The following is a 19,309-nucleotide window of genomic DNA, read 5'->3' on the forward strand; positions in this document are numbered from 1 at the left end:
ATGCTTGCAGATGTCCTGTGACCGCACTTTTGCTGAGGAAGAATCCTGTATGCTGAGCCCCTTAGAGATGTATCTTCCTCTCTCTGCTTGCACCTCTGAGGTGCCCTTTGAGACTTAGAGATTTTTAACCTAACCTCTTTCAGAAGACTCTTGATTGAGCATCTGTTATGTAGACATTTTCCCTTTTTACCTATCTTTTGCCAACATTAGTGAGTTTCCTTTTGCCAAACTGTTTTTGTCATTTTTGTGTTTAGCACACATGTGTTTTGCCCCACACATGTATTTCCCTGATTTGGTCAGTTGTACGTTTTTTCCTTGGCCCAGGTAAATTTAAGACTCTGTTAAATCGATTTGCCTGATGATTGCTAATTCTAAGCAATGTTGGATTTCTGTATCTCAGATATTTATTCTAATATTATGTACTATTCTTCTTGAATGCTTAGTTATTTTGATGTTAATTCACTTGAATTCATTTCATCGCCTTGGGCAACCCTTAGTGGTTATGTATCTTTATACCTTGGTCTTGCAAATTGTCTACATAACTGTGATCTTGAGTTGCCATTTCTAACTGGAGTTTTCCCTCCATGACCACATTGGTCATGGTGTGTAAATGAATTGTATTGCTTTGAAATTGTGTTAATGGTTCTACCACACTACTTACTGGGTCCCAAGATCCATCTGTCTCGGTGAACACTGATACCTGAGAAGGATGACAATGCTGCATCACACACACACACATATACACACACACATATGAATATAAAAAATATCACATACTTTTTCCTACTTATTTTTGTAGTTTGCCTCACAGTTTTATCAGTGGCCCAATATGCCAATATGGACTGCAACTAGATTCCAGTTCTAGTGATGCCACTGCTTCCCACACTTAACTCCTCTATTTCCTCTTCTTTCCATTTGTATTCACCTAATGCCTCCTTCCTCTCTCTACTTCCTCCTCAACGTTCCCCCTCAACTTTCCCCCTTCTTCCTCACCCCCTCTTAACATTCTCATTTATCTAATATCTTGAGTTTGTTTGTGAAGCTTTCTCACCCTTAAACCACGTTTTCTATCCTTCATCTACTGCCTCTTCTACTTCAACTGTTTCTTCATCTAATGTCTTCTGTCCGTACCACCTTCTCCACTTCACCTCTTTGTCTGCCCCTCTTTTCCACCTCACAATTGCCACCCTCTTTCTTTACTTAATGGCCCATCTGTCTCACCAGCATTCGTATCCCTAGTTTTTCTATTTTCTACTTTGTACTTTTTTCTTGTCAAGTATACCTCATTTATTTCCCTCCCTTTGCATGGTATTTCTTTAGTTCTTTCTTTTGCTCTCTCACTCCCTATGCCTGCAGTCACCATACATTCATCTCTCTAATTCCTCTTCTTAACTTCCTGACCCAAGTCTTAGAGAATTTTAATAACCATATTTATGTGACACATTGAAATTAGACTGTCGGTTCATGTTTCTTCACGTTGCACACTATTCATTACAGGATAATTTAATGGCTCAGCAGATTTTTAATGGTCATTAGATCTTTAATTTCTTCTGAAAATTAGAAACGCCTCGGTGAGCAACGACTAAAAATAGCCTAATGTATCTTTCCTCTTAAAAATGGAGGTCATGTGTTTCCATCCCTGTCTCTGAAGTATGGTTCACAAACCCTACCACTCACTGATATGGCACAAGATGACACTGCTTGTGGTTTCAATGGCGAACCTTTTATAAACTGATTGTGTGCCCCTCCCTTGAAAAAAGAATAACATATTTGACACTCTTCGCACGTTTTGAAGTTTTTGTGTGCTCTAGTACTAAGACATTTCTCTCTGTCTCTCTGCTTTTTATGCCCTTGACAGGGAGCTGCGGTCCTTGGTAATCGAGATGGTTCTAGCCACCGATATGTCCTGTCACTTCCAGCAGGTCAAGTCCGTGAAGACATCTCTTCAGCAACTTGAGACGTGAGTGTCTGCCTTATGCTATCAGAAATGGTGTTAGAAAATATGGGTAGGCGGTGCGCAGTGTAAAGACGCCACGTCAAGAGTTACAGCACCAATATTAAATTATGTTCCTAGGATAAATACATAAATAGAGCCTTGCCTTCTGTGCTTAGTTGTTGACTGTTAGTGCAAATACGGAGCTTTGCCCTGTGGTTCATTCCTAAATATTACTTTCTCTGTATGGTGGCTCCTGGCATGTTTGTATTTATTTAACTCCTACCAGACGCCGTGTACATGCTAGTCTTTTTTTCGTTTGTAACTGAGGGTTTATTTTGATGGTATACCTCTATTTTTTATAGTTGTGCTTCGCTGGCGTAATTATCCTAGTATTTCTGTAGTTAAGGCTTGTTACATGTAGGTGGGCATGTTGACCTATTAATATCGAGCTGTGGTACTTGTCATGATTGGGTTGCGGTGTTATTTATAGGAAGTGACAGGATGAGAGGAGATTTGTTTCCTGGTTAATTTCTCAGGTGTGGCTTCTAAAACTGTGTGAGTCGTACTTTGACAACTTATCGGCGTCTTGATACGCTTGGCTACTTTAAAATGGAACCATTTAAAAAGGGAATAACCAGATAACTCCAAGGTCAGAGACAAAGTACTAGTCATAGTCAACCATGATATTTACATCAAGCGCATCTGAGCTGAAGCCCATTGTGCTAAAAAGATGAAAGAGGGCATGTAGGAAAGTACCATCTTCCTTGGCATGTTACCCCCATTTTTACCTGTATGTCAGTATGTTTTTGCCTGTCTCACTGGGATCCTGCTGGCCAGGACCCCAGTGCTCATAGTTCATGGCCTAATGTGTGTGTCTCTATAGTGCTTGACTGTGTCACTGAGGCTCTGCTAATCAGAACCTCAGTTCTTATGCTCTCTCTGCTTTTAAATTTGTCACTGTAGGCTACTGACTTCATTTACCAATTTCAATTGGCACACAGGACCCCCTTATAAGTCCCTATTATATGGTACTTAGGTACCCAGGCCATTGGGCTTCCAGGAGCTCCATATTGTATTGTATTGTATAGTAATAGTTTTTATATAGCGCTTACTACCCCTGACGAGGCATCAAAGCACTTTTTGGGCGAGTAGCACGCTACTCTGGAACACGAAAGGAATTGGTGGTGGATTAGTATAGGGAAATATGAGCACAGTTTTAGTATAATTATGAGTCAATTTGAGCCGCGGATATGTGAGTTTGTTAGTTGGATTGTCTGGAGTAATGGAGGGGTGGAGGAGGGAAGAATCCAGAAGTGTTAATAGGGAGCTTATGGCAATAGGATTTAGGCTTGGGATGAGTAAAGGGAGGATGGAGGAGGGAAGAGTCTGTGGAAAGGGGTGGGAGATCATAGTAGCAGGGTGAGATAAATGAGGGAGAATTTAGTAGGGTTGTTTGGGAGATCATGGTAGTAATGTGAGTTTTGGGTGAGTTAGATGTGGTAGAGGAGGGAAGAGCTTAGGCAGGGTTATTTAGGAGATGAAAGTAGTAGAATGGATTTGGGATGAGTCAGAGTGGGAAAGGAGGATAGATTGATAGAGACTTGACATATGGTGATGGGTAGACAAAGCGTGATATAAAATGAGAGCAGGGATTCATAAGTATCTAGTATAACAACTTATCTAGGAGTTATGCAATGACCTATGAACATGTTAAGCATAGAATAACATACACACATATATACATATATATAGACACACACATATACACACATGAATAATCAGATAAAAAAATATTTAGCAACATAGGCATATGCAGTCCCTAGCTGTTTGAATATGGTAGTTATGAAGGAGACAGCCAACTCTTGAGCAGTTTTCTAAAGACAAGATAGTTATCTGTGGCTCCTATAGTTGGGGGTAATGAATTCCATAGTTTGGGTGTTTAAATGGAGAAGGATGTACCACCTATAGTCTTTTTCTTGTATGGTGGTGTTCTAAGGTGGGGTGCCAATCTTGAGCTGGGGTTTCTTTGTTGAATGAATTTGGTTATTTTGTTTCTGATAAAAAAGCTGTCCTGTTCCATGTATAGCTTTGTGGGTGATAAAAAGCAGCTTGAAGGTGCATCTTCTGGCAACTGGTAACCAGTGTAGTGCTCTCAAGGCAGGGGAGATGTGGGCTTGTGGCTTTACATGTAATAGTAGCCTGAATACGTTGTAGTTTTTTCAGACGAGATGGAGATGATCCATGGTAGAGGCCATTGGCATAATCCAGTTTGGACAATACAAGCAAGATAATAGCTTACACCTTGTGCGGAAATCCGAGGTGGGGGAAGATGCGTCGTAGAGTCTTCAAGGTGATGAAGCTTGTTCGTGCTAATTTGTCCACTTAGGCATTCATAGTTAACTTGGAGTCCATGGTGATTCCAAGGTTTTTAACTTCCTTGGATAATTGAGGAGGTGGTCCGAGATCGTCATGCCAGGCGCACAGTGGGTCATAATTTTTCCAGTCACCACATATGAATATTTCTGTTTTGGAGGCATTTAGTTTGAGATGGCTCCAAGTCATCCACTGATCAACGGATCTGAGGCAACGGAAGATTTCTGAGTTTTCAATGTTTTTGGGGCATTCTAATTTAAGTAGTATTTGTGTGTCATCTGCATGGTTGTAGAATGTGAGATGAAAATCATTGATCAGTTCTGGTAATGATACCATGTAGATGTTGAAAAGCAAAGGTGAGATGATTGATCCTTGGGGGACCCCTGCTTTTGTGAGGTAGGGTTGGATGAAAAGTGGGGTGAATAGATTATATTAGTTCTTTTTTGAAGGTAGGATGTAATCCAGTTGAGAGCAGTCCCTTCTATGCCGGCTTCGTGGAGTCTTTGAATTAGTGTGTCATGGTCAACCGTATCAAAGGCAGCCGAGAGGTCCAAAAGAAGTAGTGCAGCAACTCCATTGTGGTCGACTGTGTTTTTAAGATCATCCCAGATTGCTATGAGTGCCGATTCAGTGCCTCTTCCTGGGCGGAATCCATTTTGGAAGTCTGAAAGTATAGAATTGTCTTCAATGAATTGTGACACCTGGGCAAATGCTGTTCTTTCTATCAGTTTGCCAAGGAAAGGTCCGTGTGTGATTGGTCTGTAGTTGTTGGGGGTCTTGCGGGTCTAGGTTTGTTTTCTTTAATAACGGTTGTATGTATGCCTTTTTCAGGTCTACAGGGAAAGTTCCTGTAGTTAAAGAGTTGTTGATGATTCTTCTTACAGGTGTGGCAGCAGAAGTAGATAAAATAATGTTATTGAAGATGTGTGGTGGGCAAGTGTCAGAAGGGCAACCGGAAGGTCTGCTTGCTTTGACCAAAACCATAAATTCACCTTGGGATATTTGTTTGAAGGACTGTAGAGGATGGGTTGGTTTATTCTTAGAGGGTATTTTAGGAAAGGGGTTGGTGCTGATGGTTTTCTTCTGTTTTAAATAGGAGTCCAATGTGTCTGCCTTGGCTGTGTAATGAGTTGCCAGTTTGTGAAATCTTGAGTAGTGGGATGACTTCCTTCCATGCATGTAGGTTTTCGAAATTCATTGAGAATTTTAGAAAAATCTTTGGTTGCATATTTAGCATTTTGAATTCTGTCTGAGTAGTACCTTTTTTAGCTTTTTTGATTGATGATTTGTATATTCTGTTAAGTTTGTATAGCTGCAGTTTGTCCTGACTGTTGTTTGTTTTGAGCCAGGTCCACTGCAACTTTCTGAATTGTTGCTTTATCTTTTTAAGTTCTGTGTTCCTCCAAGGTGTTGGTTTTCTTTTGCCGTGTTTAGTGTTTTTGAGTGGTATTAAGATATCAAAAGCTTCCTGTGACCACTCATAAAGTTTTGGAACATAATTCAATGTATCTTGATCTGTGTAGGCTGTTAGTTGTGTTTCTAAATCATCAAAACTGAGTTGGCTCCAAAGTCGATAGGCGCATGTATTTAAGTAGTTGTGGGTGTGTTGATTTGTGGAGATTTATGTCGGAAAGTTATCAAATGGTGATCCGACCATGTGACTGGCGTTATGCTATGAACGGTAACTAGTTCAGGCTTAACAAAAATGACATCTAGGATGTGTCCAGCGATGTGTGTGGCATTGTGTACAATCTGATGTAGGTTTAATGCGACTAGGCCAGTAGTGATAGCTTTTGGATGGGGCATATTTGGTTTGTCAAACCAAATGTTTAGGTCCACAAGAATGCATACGTTTGAGTATAATGTAATAAGGTTTGAGACTGTATTCAGAAAAGCATCTGAGAATGTTGAGTTGTTAGGTGGAGGTCTGTAAAGGAGGAGAAAGTTACAGGAGGAAGTTGGAGTAGGGTGGCATCTGGTGAGGAGGGCTTCATAACCTTGTATGGAAATGTTGTCTGTTTTACTGAGATGTATTGCCTGTTTGAATATAATAGCTAGTCCACCTCCTCTCTTGCCTATACGGTTTTGTGTGATGGTTTGATAGTCCGGAGGAAGGGCTTTGTGCAACACTGGGGCCATGTAATCTCCCAATCATGATTCCGTTATGAAAAGTAAGTCAGGTTGTGTATCTGTGAGCAGGTCGTAGATGTGGTGCTTGTTTTTTGAGAGTGACCGATCATTTATGAGCTGGCAGTTTAGAAAAAGTGTGTTAGTGGTGTTGTTGTTTTGCGTAGGAGAAGGGTAAGCAGTATAATTTGAGCTTGTAGCAGGTGTGTTGTGATAACTGTGTGAGGGTCACAATAGTCTTGTTTTTCAATATAGTGTTCCCCTTCCAGCAGGTTTAGGAGGCATTTTGTTGGGTCTGTGTGTGTGGGTGGTAGACTTGGTGGCTGATAGACATATGAAGAGTGTACTGTTTTTTGTAAGGTAGCCTTATTATGTAATAGACAAGGGGATGCAAAGTTGTTAAGAGTGGCATGTTGTTTATTTTGTTTGCGTCTGTTTAGTGTGGATGGAGTATGGGTTAGGGGTGGTGGAGGAGCATGTGGATCATGATGTAAGGCTCTAAATTGTGCAATGGAGGAAAGGCGAGTGAATGAAAGTTGCTGGGTTGGGGTGCTTGTGGTAGGTGTTTGTGAAGAGTGGGAATGTAGGGGTAAAGATAGTTTGGGATTTGTATTCTTTGTGTAGTCATGAGGGTGGGAGTGGGTGTGACGATAAGTATTATGAAAGGTTGTGTTGATTTGATGTGCTGATGTGTGTGGTCTGTATTTTTTTGTGGATTAGTGAGAGAGGATATTGCTATAGTTGTTTTTGGTGAGAGATTTGTATGTGAGTTAGTGCTGGTGAGTGGAATTAGAGTCTTACAGGGGTGTTGATGTGTTTTGGAGATTAATGTATGAGGTGTGTAAGAGGGGATAGATGTGTGTCAGTGGAGTTTGTGTTAGTTGTGATGACTGGAAGAGGTAATATGTGTGGTGGAAGGGAGTGTGAGGATTGTATGGTTGTGTGTAATTTGTGAAGAGAGGGGAAGGGCGTTTATAGATGGTGTGTTGGAAGGCTGGGTTTGGGAATTGTTATGATGAAAGGTGGTCTGTGTGGAGCAAATAGCGGATAGTGTTGTTGGTTTGTATGAACAGGGAGTGTGTATCTTGAAGTGATGTATAGTGTAGTTTTGTGTTGTGTGGGTGATGGCAGGGTGAGTTATTGGGTGTGGATAGAGTAGTGTTTGCTGTGAGAATGAAGGTGTTTGACTGTTGTAGTTGTGGTGGATATGTGTATATGTGTTGTATAAGGGGTATCATGTTGGATGATCGGACATTGCAATCTGTCTGCGTTCAGCTTGTGATGCAGGAGTTGGATGTCTTTGCAGATAATGTGTTTGCATGTTGATGTATGTGTAGAATGTAAAGTTCTTTCTGATAAATGGTAATTTGGGCAGCAATTCTGGCCCTAGGCCCTACCAGTCCCGAACAGGCCCAAACAGGCAACTGCCCTTGTCCTCTCTGTCCTTAGCCACGACGCCCGGGCTGAGACACCCTGAGCCCTAGGCTTAAATAACCCTATTGGCCAATAGAAACCTAGTCCTAACCCTAACCAATCAGATTTGTAACCCTAATTCAAACAACCAATGGGAGACCCAGCCCTAACCACAAGTCATACCCCTAATCCTGCCAACCAATCACAAACCCAACCCTAGAACCAGGAACCAATCAGAATCTCAGCCCTACTACCAATCACAAGCCCAGCCCTAAAACCAGGAAAAAATCTGAATTTCAGCCCTACTACCAATCACAAGCCCAGCCCTAAAACTAGGAATCCATCAGCATCTCAGCCCTACTACCAATCACAAGCCCAGCCCTAAAACTAGGAGCCAATCATATGGGCTGCAGCATTTCTTTTGCCACCCATAGGGAGCTCAGACAAACCCTTGCACAGGGCTGCCATTGCAGCCTGCGTGAAATAACGCACGTTATTTCACAGCCATTTTCATGGCACTTAAGTAACTTACAAGTCACCTATATGTCTAACCTTCACTTACTGAAGGTTAGGTGCAAAGTTACTAAGTGTGAGGGCACCCTTGCACCAGCAAAGGTGCCCCCACATAGTTCAGGGCCATTTCCCAGGACTTTGTGAGTGTGGGGACGCCATTACACGCGTTCACTATATATAGCTCAATACCTATATGAAGCTTCACAATGGTGTAACATGTCTAAGATCATGGAATTGTCCATCCCATTCCAAATCTGGTATTGGGGAGCCAATTCCATGCATCCTGGGGGCTCCACTATGGACCCCGAGTACTGCCAAGCCAGCTCTTTGAGGCGTGCACTGCAGCTACAGCTGCTGCCACCTCAAAGACACGGTTGTGCCCTCCTGGAGTCTGGGCAGCCCAGTACCAGGAAGGCAGAACAAAACATTTCCTCTGAGAGCAGGGTGTTACACCCTCTCCCTTTGGAAATAGGTGTTACAGGCTGGGGAGGGGTAGCCTCCCCCAGCCTCTGGAAATGCTTTGAAGGGCACAGATGGTGCCCTCCTTGCATAAACCAGTCTACACCAGTTCAGGGACCCCTTGTCCCCTGCTCTGGCATGAAACTGGACAAAGCAAAGGGTAGTGACCACTCCCCTGTCCATCACCACCCCAGGGGTGGTGCCCAGAGCTCCTCCAGTGTGTCCAAGACTTCAGTCATCTTGCTTTGCAAGGTGTGGGGGCACTCTGGAGGGCTCTGAGTGGCCAGTGCCAGCAGGTGACGTCAGAGACCCCTCCTGATAGGTCCATACCTGATAAGGAAGCCAATCCCCCTCTCAGGGCTATTTCGGGTCTCTCCTGTGGGTTCTCTTCAAATTCAGCTTGCAAGTTTCCTTCAGGAATCCTCTGCAACTCCTACTTCATCCTCTGACCTCGTATCAACCACAGTCTGCTCCAGGAACTGCTGTACCAGCAACAAAGTATCCACAAGGAATACTTTTCCTCTGCAACTTCAGCTCCAGCCAGCAACTTCAACAGTTTCCACGGTGCGCACACTCTGGGACTCCCTGTCTTCATCCTGCACCAGAGGGACTGAAGAAATCTCCCGTGGGGTGATGGAGTCACTCCCCTGCTCACGCAGGCGCCTTCCAAGATGACGACCCGTACCCTTGGACGCCTCTCACAGGGACGAGCATGCTCCTAAAGACACAGAGGGTGGACCCCATCGACATAAACTGTCTGGAGGTCCTGCTGACGCAACTTGGAGGAGGTAAAACCTTATCTTCCCTGAGAGCGACTGTACCCCTGTGTACTGTGTCTTCTTCACCTCCTGAGGCCTCTGTGCACTATTTTCAAAATTCCTTCATGCACAGCCTGTATCACTCCCTCCTGCGACGCTCAACTCGCTGAGTTGTTCTCCGGCGCCGTGGGACCTTCCTTTGTTGTGCTGCACCTACCACGTTTTGCACCTCCTTTGTTCCCGTGTCCTCGTACTCCCTTAAGTGCTGTCTGGCATCCTGAGGACTCTCTAACGTGCTGAGAGCCCCCTCTTCCTCCTCACACAGAGTTGAGGCCCCCAGGTCCCTCCTGGGTCCAGCCAGCGCCATCTTGACCCAAAACACACTTTTGTCGTAACCAAGGCTTGTTGGTGACTTCCATCAGTAAATCACATTTGCATCCATCTTCCCATCGTGGGACATCTTCTGCATCATGCAGGAACCCGCAGGCATCTTCCTAGGGTGCATTCCTGCAGTCTTCATCCAACCGGGGGCTCTTCTTTTGCACCCTCTTCTGGGTTGGTAGGGGCTCCTGCCCTTCCTGGAACTTCTTTTGACTTCTAGACTTGGTCCCCTTCTTTTGCAGGTCTTCAGGTCCTGGAATCCAGCAGTTGCTGTTTGAAGAAATGGTTGGTTACTGCAAAATCCTGATCACGAGGTGTAATGTGTCCTAAGGAAACTTGCATTACTTTACTCCTGCTTTTCTGGGCTCTGTGGTGAGGTAATTTACCTACCTTTACTGTATTCTTACTCTCCCAGCGATTCTGTACACACTACACTTGTCTGGGGGGAATTCGTGATTCGCATTCCACTTTCTTAGTATATGGTTTTTGTTGCCCCCTAGACCTATTTTCTCCCATTGCATTCTATAGAATTTCCTATTGTTTGCACTATCCTTTGTCTAATGTCAAATGTAAAATTGCCTTATTTTGGTGTCTTGTGAATATATTGTGTATAGTACTTACCTCCAGAAGGAGTATTGTCTCTAAGATATCTTTGGTATTGTGTTACCCAAATAAATATCTTTATTTTTGGTAACACTAAGTATTGTCTTTACTTGTGTATAAGTACTGTGTGACTATAAGTGGTATTGCATGAGCTTTGCATGTCTCCTAGTTCAGCCTTGGCTGCTCTGCTACAGCTACCTCTATCAACCTACGCTGCTAGAACACTACTACATTTCACTAATAAGGGATAATTGAACCTGGTGTAAGGTGTAAGTACCCAAGGTACCTACTATAAATCAGGCCAGCCTCCTACAGGGCATTATTTGGGTGTCCCCAAAACAACCATGGGTTTTATTTAGAATTTGGCACAGTAGAAGATCCGCAAAAAAGTAACTGATCTCAATGCCTGTGCCTACTTTCCTACCGACCTGGGTAGGTATATGAATTGGAGAAGAGGAATTATTGGGTTTTTTACAGTATCTGTTGTTTTGTTGTTGTTGGTTGTCTGTGGTTAGTAGACATTTTATAGTGTTTGGATTTGAAGTGGTTTGTGTAAGTTAGTGGGAAAGTAAATTGAGCTAAGAAAATCATCATGATATTTTATGTGCATATGTGCGTGTGATGAAGGACTTTCTGTTGTTCAGTAGGTTGGGAGTGGCGGCACTTGTCCTTTGCTTGGCTAGAATATAGCGCTTTTGAACAGCTTCACAAACCATGGTTGTTTCTTTTCATGTGATGTATGCAGAGAGGGTGGTATTTTTGTTATTATGGTAGCTGTATGCTTCAAAGGTGAGTGCCGATGTGGTGTACAGCAGTGCACATTTATTTTCTTTATGGCTTTGGAACCAATCGTACTCATGATAGTGAATGGGTTATGTCTAGTAGTGCACTGTTTCAGTGTGACCATTTGTAGGCGAAATTGGATCAATCGTGTATTTTGTTATTGTTTGCTATACAGCGCTGTTGGTTGCCCAGTGAAACCCACACATGGATTATCAAAGTTCATTACTTGTGTGTGGTAAGAGCAGTCTAAAATGTATTGAATGTAGACTGTGTGTTGGTTTTGAATTTGGGCAGTGAGAGTTTTGTAATTTTACAATAGTAAAAATTGTATTTAGTGTAAGTGCTTGAATTGAACAAATAGTTATTAAGGATCAACACCTGACAATTGGCTCACACTGGTGTAGGTCTGTAATATATGATTGATTGTGCTTTAAACTTACGTGCCAATCCACAATATGAGAGAGAGTTTTCAGGAAAACAAACTGGTTCCTCCCTAAGGAAGAAAGCTGAATAACGGTGCGCCCCCAACTTTGTTGCACAGTACTTGGTACTCTATCACATTTATAAAGAAGTTCTCAAATATTATGCTCCATTATGAAGCAAAAATATTTTACTCTGCATTTTGTATCATTTTGCACACCGACCAGAACAACTAAACCCCTCACAGCCTCCACTGGGGAGGTTTGCTACCATAGAAAGTAAACAAGTGTGATTTAGAATACTATGACATTCCTTCATATCAGAATTAACGAAACCTGTGGTGTTCGTGCAAAAAAAAGGTGATGGATGGAATGCTTGAATTAATCTCAGACACTGGCAAGCGCTCAGGCTGCATCCCAATCCATCATTGTTTTGCCTGACGTGCCACCCACGTTTGAACCAAGCCATTTGCAAATCAGTCTTGCACCCGATGGATGCAGCCTAGCCTGAACTGCCAGGCCGTGTCCTCTCTGGACCAGAAACAAGTGACCGGGACCTGTTTCGGGGTATCACCCATAATCAGCCAGGCTATCTTTAATCCAGTGGCACAGTGTGCCCTGGACCCACATCTGAGCATTCCAGGTGCACTTTGGACGGCAAATGCAAAAACAACAAGGTAATGGATGGAATGCTTGAATTACTCTCACCCACTGGCAATCACTCCGGCCGCATCCCAATCCATAATTTTTTTGCTCACCATGCCATCCCAGTTTGGACCCAGCCATATGCAAATCAGTCTTGACCCTGCTCCCTATGGGACCAGTCCAGCCCGAAGTGCCAGGCCAGGTCGTCTGTGAAGCTGAAACAACCATCCTCGGACCGGTTTTGGGGTGTCACCCCTCAGCCAGCCTAGTTACAATCCAGTGGCACAGTGAGCCCAGGACTCATGTCTTGGCACTTAGGATGGCAAATGGAAAAACAACAAGGTAATGGATGGAATGCTCAAATTAATCTCAGCCAATGACAATCACTCGGTCCAAATCGCACAGCTGTAGGGCAGGTGGTCTCAGTGAGAGCCCATTTTTTTTGTTGAGAAAGCTGTGATAATAGAGGCAAAAATGTAAATCGTGACATTGAGCTTCCACATTAGGTTCACTACAGATTTACAGACTTGAGTAGGCACTGTTGAGATATTTTACTCTCCCTATAATTGAGTGAGTTATAATCAAGAGTTGTAATAGCGCTTCCTGACGAAACTTGCCACAAAGAACTGACTAGGTGGTTGGGCAGGCCACTACAATTATTGTACAACAGTGACACTCGATCTTTCTAAGTGCACCTATTGTGCACTCATGTACTTGATGCCTTTGTTCCACACCACAAATAAGAACAAAAAGCCAAGATAAGCCGGTAAACTGGTGTATGCCAATGCTTTAGAGATCTGATTGTGGCCTTAACAATGCAGGTTGAAATCCGTAAGACCTGACCAACCTTTTATCCTTCTATCCTTCCAAGGTTGATAACTTCAGTGCAGTTCAGTTGTATATTAGTAGTGTCTGCTCTTCACACTGCAATGAAATGCATAAATGTGGTAGCAAGTGCCAGTGGTACAACATGATATTATTGTTATGTTTAATACGAGTTAACAGGGAAAACAAAGAATACACATCAAAATGCCAATGCAAAACTCGCCAATGAGTCCACAAAGTTAAAGGAGAAATGTACTGAGTTCATGCTGTGTGTTCTTGCATTGATAGTTCAGTACATCCTGTGAAAATGGTCTTGTATTGTTGGCTCCCTGCCCAAAAAGCTTCAAACCAGTACACAGCAACATAAAACATTTTAGCAAGAACAAAATGGTTAGGTGTATAATTGTAGCCAATTTAATGTAAACATCTTATCAAAGTAGCTGTTTTTTTTTAAAGTTTTTTTTTTATCCTGTCAAACATGGAACATGAATTAGTGTTTATTCCACTTACATTTTTAAGGTGAGTTAAGTGCTCATCTCTTTGCATTCAGACGCTCTGGCAGGTAAATTACTACCTGTCATGGCAAAATCACGCACGTAGATTTCTTCTAAAAGCAGAGGGAGACATTTTACTTACCCGAAGCAACAATTCTCAAGTGTGAGAAACCATGTAGAAAATCTGTGGTGAACGTTCATTGCAAAGGATTTGGTAAGCCTTTTCCCAGTGTTGTCACTCAAAAAACCAGATGGTTTGCTAAGTACAATCCGCAGTGATGAGGTACTGGTTATAAAAGATTGTACTCCACATCTTTTGTTCCCTTATTGGAAGCTAATGTCTTGTATCATGCTTTATGTTTCATGGTGGGAGTTAATGCCTTATTCTTTGCGGTACACAGTGCTTGAGTTAGATCATTTTATTTGCTTTTGGGTTAGAAGAGCACCAAAAGGTACCCCGGAATTCAATCCTTAGCACTCCAAAAGGAGATTTAATTGAGCCACTGACTATGTTAAGGAAGAAAGTTACATACTTCTGCTAATTCTTTTTTTTTTAAACTTGTTATTAAGTAGAAGAATTTTGCATATAATTAACAATTAATTACCCATGCATGACCACAAAAGGCTGGATGCAATACATTATAAATACAAAACACTGGACAAAATGTACAGTCCTTTACTAAGTCCAAATTGCAAATAAAAATTAATTATGAAATCCAACACAAAGCAGAATATGCAATGCAAAAACCTTAAGCCTTCAAACAACGCAGCTAGTCTATTGAGTCGCACGTATCTCCAGAACTCTAGAAGTGTTTGGGTACAGCCAATTCTAGAAGCATATAAGCTCTCCAATACCTTCACCCATCAAGTTACAACTTGACAAACACATTGATGAAAAGAAGGTACAACCTTAGATTTCCAGTTATACAGTACTAATGTTCTAGCGATCAACAGGGCAAAATATACAAACTGTTGTTGCTTAACAGTAATATCAATAAATTGCGGAATTATTTAAAAAAAAGCCCCATGTGGATCTGGATGTAAGTTGGTCTAAAGCTATTGGCTTAAGAACCCAAACATGTGCCCTGAAAAATGATAGAGATACGTACAGGTGATGCACATATTCGGCCAGTCGCCCTTTGGATGTGCACACATGAAACAACTAGTGTAGATGGCAGGGTACACATTATGAATATGATATGGTATGTTTATACAGCATCCACTTGCTAAAAAAAGTCTTTCTTTTCAAATCTGCAGTACGAATGGCTCGACTTGAGATCATTTTTTAAGCATAAAGATAGATGAATCTGAGATACCTTCTATTCCTGCCAAATGTTATCAAATCTAAAGATTATACTATGAAGTATCTTATACCTGGTATGCTTGGGAGTCTAGACATTTTCAAGAAGTCATCACCTCAACACCAATTTCTCCAAGCATTATATTAAGATAAGCACTACTAGGTAGATTTTGGGTAATAGTCATTCGAGTTAACATAGCAAGCAGAGCAGCTTGATAATACATTTTAGTTCCAGGTAGTTCCAACCCTCTTTCTTCTATATCTAGTTGTAGCACTTTTAGGTTTATACCAGGTTTTTTGCCTTGCCATACAAAATATCATAACATTTGATCAAATTCACTAAAGTAAAATTGTGGAACCTTGATTATAGGATTGGAATACATAAAGATGAAAAAAGTCAGTATGACAATTTTGGCTAGAGAAGCTTGATTGATAATGGTTAGGGCTAAAGACTACCACTGATTTAGTAGCTCTTGGTTGAAGAGTAGTTCAGTGGAAATAAGTCAGAGCAATTAGAAGTAACATAAACCCACGGATATTTGATCAGGTGACCTAACAAGTAATGAGCCCACATTTCCACAGACAAAATGGAAGGGGATGTATTGAACAATAAAGCTTTGATTTAGAGTGGTTGACTTTACAGCCACCAGTGTGAGTAAATTCCTCAACTTTGGCAAATGCATTTTGGATGTTGCCTTCATCTGCTGCCAGATATCAAATCATCAGCAAATAATTTTAGTTTTGCCACCCCATCAATCGGAAGCAAAATTGCTGGGTCTTGTTCTGCTAATTCGTATTTGTAACTCCACTTGTGAATGTTTATGTCTTGTATATTGTTTCATATTGAGGTTAAAGTCATTGTCTGATACAGTGCTCCAAATCAAGTGGTTTTCCTATGCCTTCCAATCAAGTGGATTGCCTATGACTTCCACAGTTCTCTGTAAATAAGTAGACGGAAATGTTTATTATGGTGTTCTGTGTCACAAATGAAGCCAATGTCTTATATAGTACTTCATGTAACATTGTCTTACATAGGACTTTATGCTAAGGCTGATGCCAATCTATTATAAAGCTGTCAGTATTGATTTGGAAATCTACTTCTTAATGACATTGACATACATTTTTTTATTGCTCTCCAGTAGAGGTGAAAATCAATGTCTGAAATAAGTCTACGTTTTGTGGTGGAAAATAAAGCTTAAAACAGGGATCTATATGGAAGCACACAGCTAAAAGAAATATAATAACAAGAAACCAATAATCACAAGCCCTTAAGAGTGGAAAATCCAATATACAATGCATTGACAGAAATAAAAGTAATAAAGGTACTAATCTAAAATGAAAACTTACTCCAGCCGTTTCTCCAACCACAACCCTTATCACATTAGCAAACCCTACCTGTTTTAACAACAGTACAGGCATAAATTTACAATCTTAATTTCCTTCCATTATTATATTACCTGAAATGAAAATTATCACTACTCATTGTTTCTTCATGATGAGGAAGAGGCGGTAAAGCTTTTATCTGAGGCTAGAATGCCATACATTGTAAAGATTTGTCCCTAATCCCCCAGAGACTGGTCTGCATGTTTTATTTGTTTGCAAGTTCCACACTGGATAAGGTGCATGTTCATTGAACCAGGGTTCCTAGCAGGAGTACAGTGCAGGCGAGGTTTGACAAGTAGCCAAGAATTCTGTTGCATGGTCATTTATCCACATTTTAGTAATCAAACTTTCTCATTAGTAAGACTTTTATTTGTTTTACCCAGGGAATGGTTTTAGTTACTGGAAGGATATTTATAAGCATGGATTATTATAGAGTAACACTAATGAGTACGAATGAAGGTTCTGTATAAAATATTTGTTTTGATGCTGGTTGCTGGCCAGGAGCAGTCAATGTACCTTTATATAATACTGGTTCAAGGTGAAATATTTGGACAGGCATGTAACGTGATATAGACATTATATACTAATCAAGATTGATTATGAATTGAGGCTGAAAGGAATGCAAGAAGACATTACTGTGTGGCAGTACGAAGGCTACTACACTTTAACAACACAACTGTTCAGGTTTACATTTCTCATGCAGTGTTTGGTGGACTTTGTTCCTGAACCAGTTAATTTCGAATTAACATTTAGCAAGATTACTTGATTACAAAGAACAAAACAACTTGGCATTTGGCATATACCAAATTTTCGATATCTTTCTAGGTATGTCATGAGAAGGTCATGCCATGAGAAGCTCCTAGCCAAAGGTGAAGAAATAAAACAAAATGATATGCTTAAGTGACTTGAAGAAAAAAATCATGCATTTGAGACAAGTAACAGCATTCAGTGTATTCTCCTATTTGTAGGATCTTTCACTCATTGGTATAGATAGTCCAAGACATGCTCTATTGGTAAAGAGTAGATACAGTCAGGCTTATGACAATAAAGAAATAATGGGTTTAAAATAGTTTCACACATTCATTAAAGATAGCGTTTATCAACCATAATATACGCAACATATTCAAAATATATTTATATATTTCCATTTAATAAAAGTGCACACAAACATCCAAGTAGTTTTTGACAAAACAACTTTTTTGTTTATATATAATGAAGGGAGAAAACAAAGAAAAGGAAAAACAAACCAAACATTTAGTTCCAACACTTGTACATTGTCCTACAATATGGCTCTGAACTACATCTTTTCATATTAGTCATTTACGTATGTCCCAGACCATAATAGTCCTACTATTTGCTCCATGTTTTGATGTGTTTTGGGGATAATGCCAAGCTATGTAAATTGGATCTTCTTGCTAAAAACACACCAGTTCAAACCCGCTTGTCATTCTGCCTGAGTGGGGTAGAGGGAGCGCCATTTGCATGTTATAGCCCTTTTTGCAACCAGTATAGCCATTCACCCCATGGTGTGTTCTCCTTGTGTGCCTCCAAATTTGTCTAATAGACCTAAGAGAGACACTTTAGGCAACCCAGGCAGAGCCTCCTCAAGTCGCCACCAGTGTTTGGTGATTTTAGAATGCTGCCAGACCATGTAAAAGAAATGTGCATCCAACAATTTCAGTGGAAACAGATGGGTTAAGGAATTTTGCTTGCATCGAAGAGTCAACAGGGGAGCGAGTTAAGATGTGTTTAGATAATGCAGATCGACCAAGCTAAGAAAGGAAGATATGGCAAGTTTACTGGGGGCCACTGGACTTCTTGCCACCTGAAGTCTTCTAAAGGTCCCATCACATCCTCCCATTTCAGCATTGATGATCAGGGTGTGCGTGGCTTTGTAGTATAACTGTAGGTCAGCCATTCCCATTCCTTCATTGTATACTGATTTCCAACATTTGGTTAGGGCGACGAGGATGGTCACCTCCTCACAAAAAGGAGAGAATTGTAGATGTGAGATCTTTAATTAGTGCCCTGGGATCATCGGTTGCGAAACTTTGGAGTGTGTATAGAAAGCACAGGTGTATCATTATTTTAAATAGGGACACTTTGCCAAGCACCTGGAGTGGCAGATGTGCCTATCGTCTAACAAATATCCAAGTATTGTCAGCTCTTTCATGATTTAAGTTCAACAATTGATTATTTGATGACACAAACATGGTGACTATCCTCTAGTCTGAGCATGCCAAAGCATTTCAACAAAAAAGCAATATGATAAATTAAATGGAATCTAAAATGATGTTGAAGGCATGATGCATATGATGAGGTCACTCCCCAAATTAAATTTTAGGAAGCAGTTGAAATTAGATTTAATACATTGCTTAATCAGTTAATCCTTATAACAAATGCAATCCAAACACCTATGTCTGTTTATCACTCATAAAGAACCTATTTCTAATCATAATAATTGTTTCTGGTTAATGTTCACCAGTATTGTAAATATGAAATAATTAATAAGCTAGGGCTTAATACAAATAAAATGTATACACTGTTATCAACGATTGGTCTCGTTGAAATATGCATGATTGTGTGGGAATGGAGATGCATTCATTATCCTTGTTTCTATAGGTGCTTGTGAGTCATGTACGTGTAATTGAGATATGGTACAGGCTCACACAAACTAAGGTTAAATATACAAGGTGATATACATGCGAAGTGAAGATGCCTTGGTCCTAGGTTGTATATTTCATGAGATGGAATCAAAATGCCAGTGTCTGCAAACAGAGACTAACTAACATGTAGATATTTTAGATTTAGGGACACAACCCTATAAGCCAAGTCAAAGACACAGTGAGACCCATTATTGAATATGCCCAATAATACCAGGCATAACATTATGTTTT

General features: G+C 41.0%; 1 protein-coding gene across 3 annotated transcripts in view; it reads left to right on the forward strand.

Annotated features, from left to right (window-relative positions):
• The window catches only part of PDE1B (phosphodiesterase 1B), a 1,852,897-nt gene that overhangs the window by 1,549,630 nt on the left and 283,958 nt on the right, over window positions 1–19,309 (forward strand). For all 3 annotated transcript variants that reach the window (XM_069231031.1, XM_069231030.1, XM_069231029.1), the window contains one exon: window positions 1,859–1,960. In XM_069231031.1, coding sequence (XP_069087132.1) covers window positions 1,859–1,960 — 102 coding nt within the window. The remainder of the gene's footprint in view (window positions 1–1,858; window positions 1,961–19,309) is intronic.

Source organism: Pleurodeles waltl, chromosome 4_2 (assembly GCF_031143425.1).
Source record: "Pleurodeles waltl isolate 20211129_DDA chromosome 4_2, aPleWal1.hap1.20221129, whole genome shotgun sequence".
In the NCBI taxonomy this organism is placed as follows: Eukaryota; Metazoa; Chordata; class Amphibia; order Caudata; family Salamandridae; genus Pleurodeles; species Pleurodeles waltl.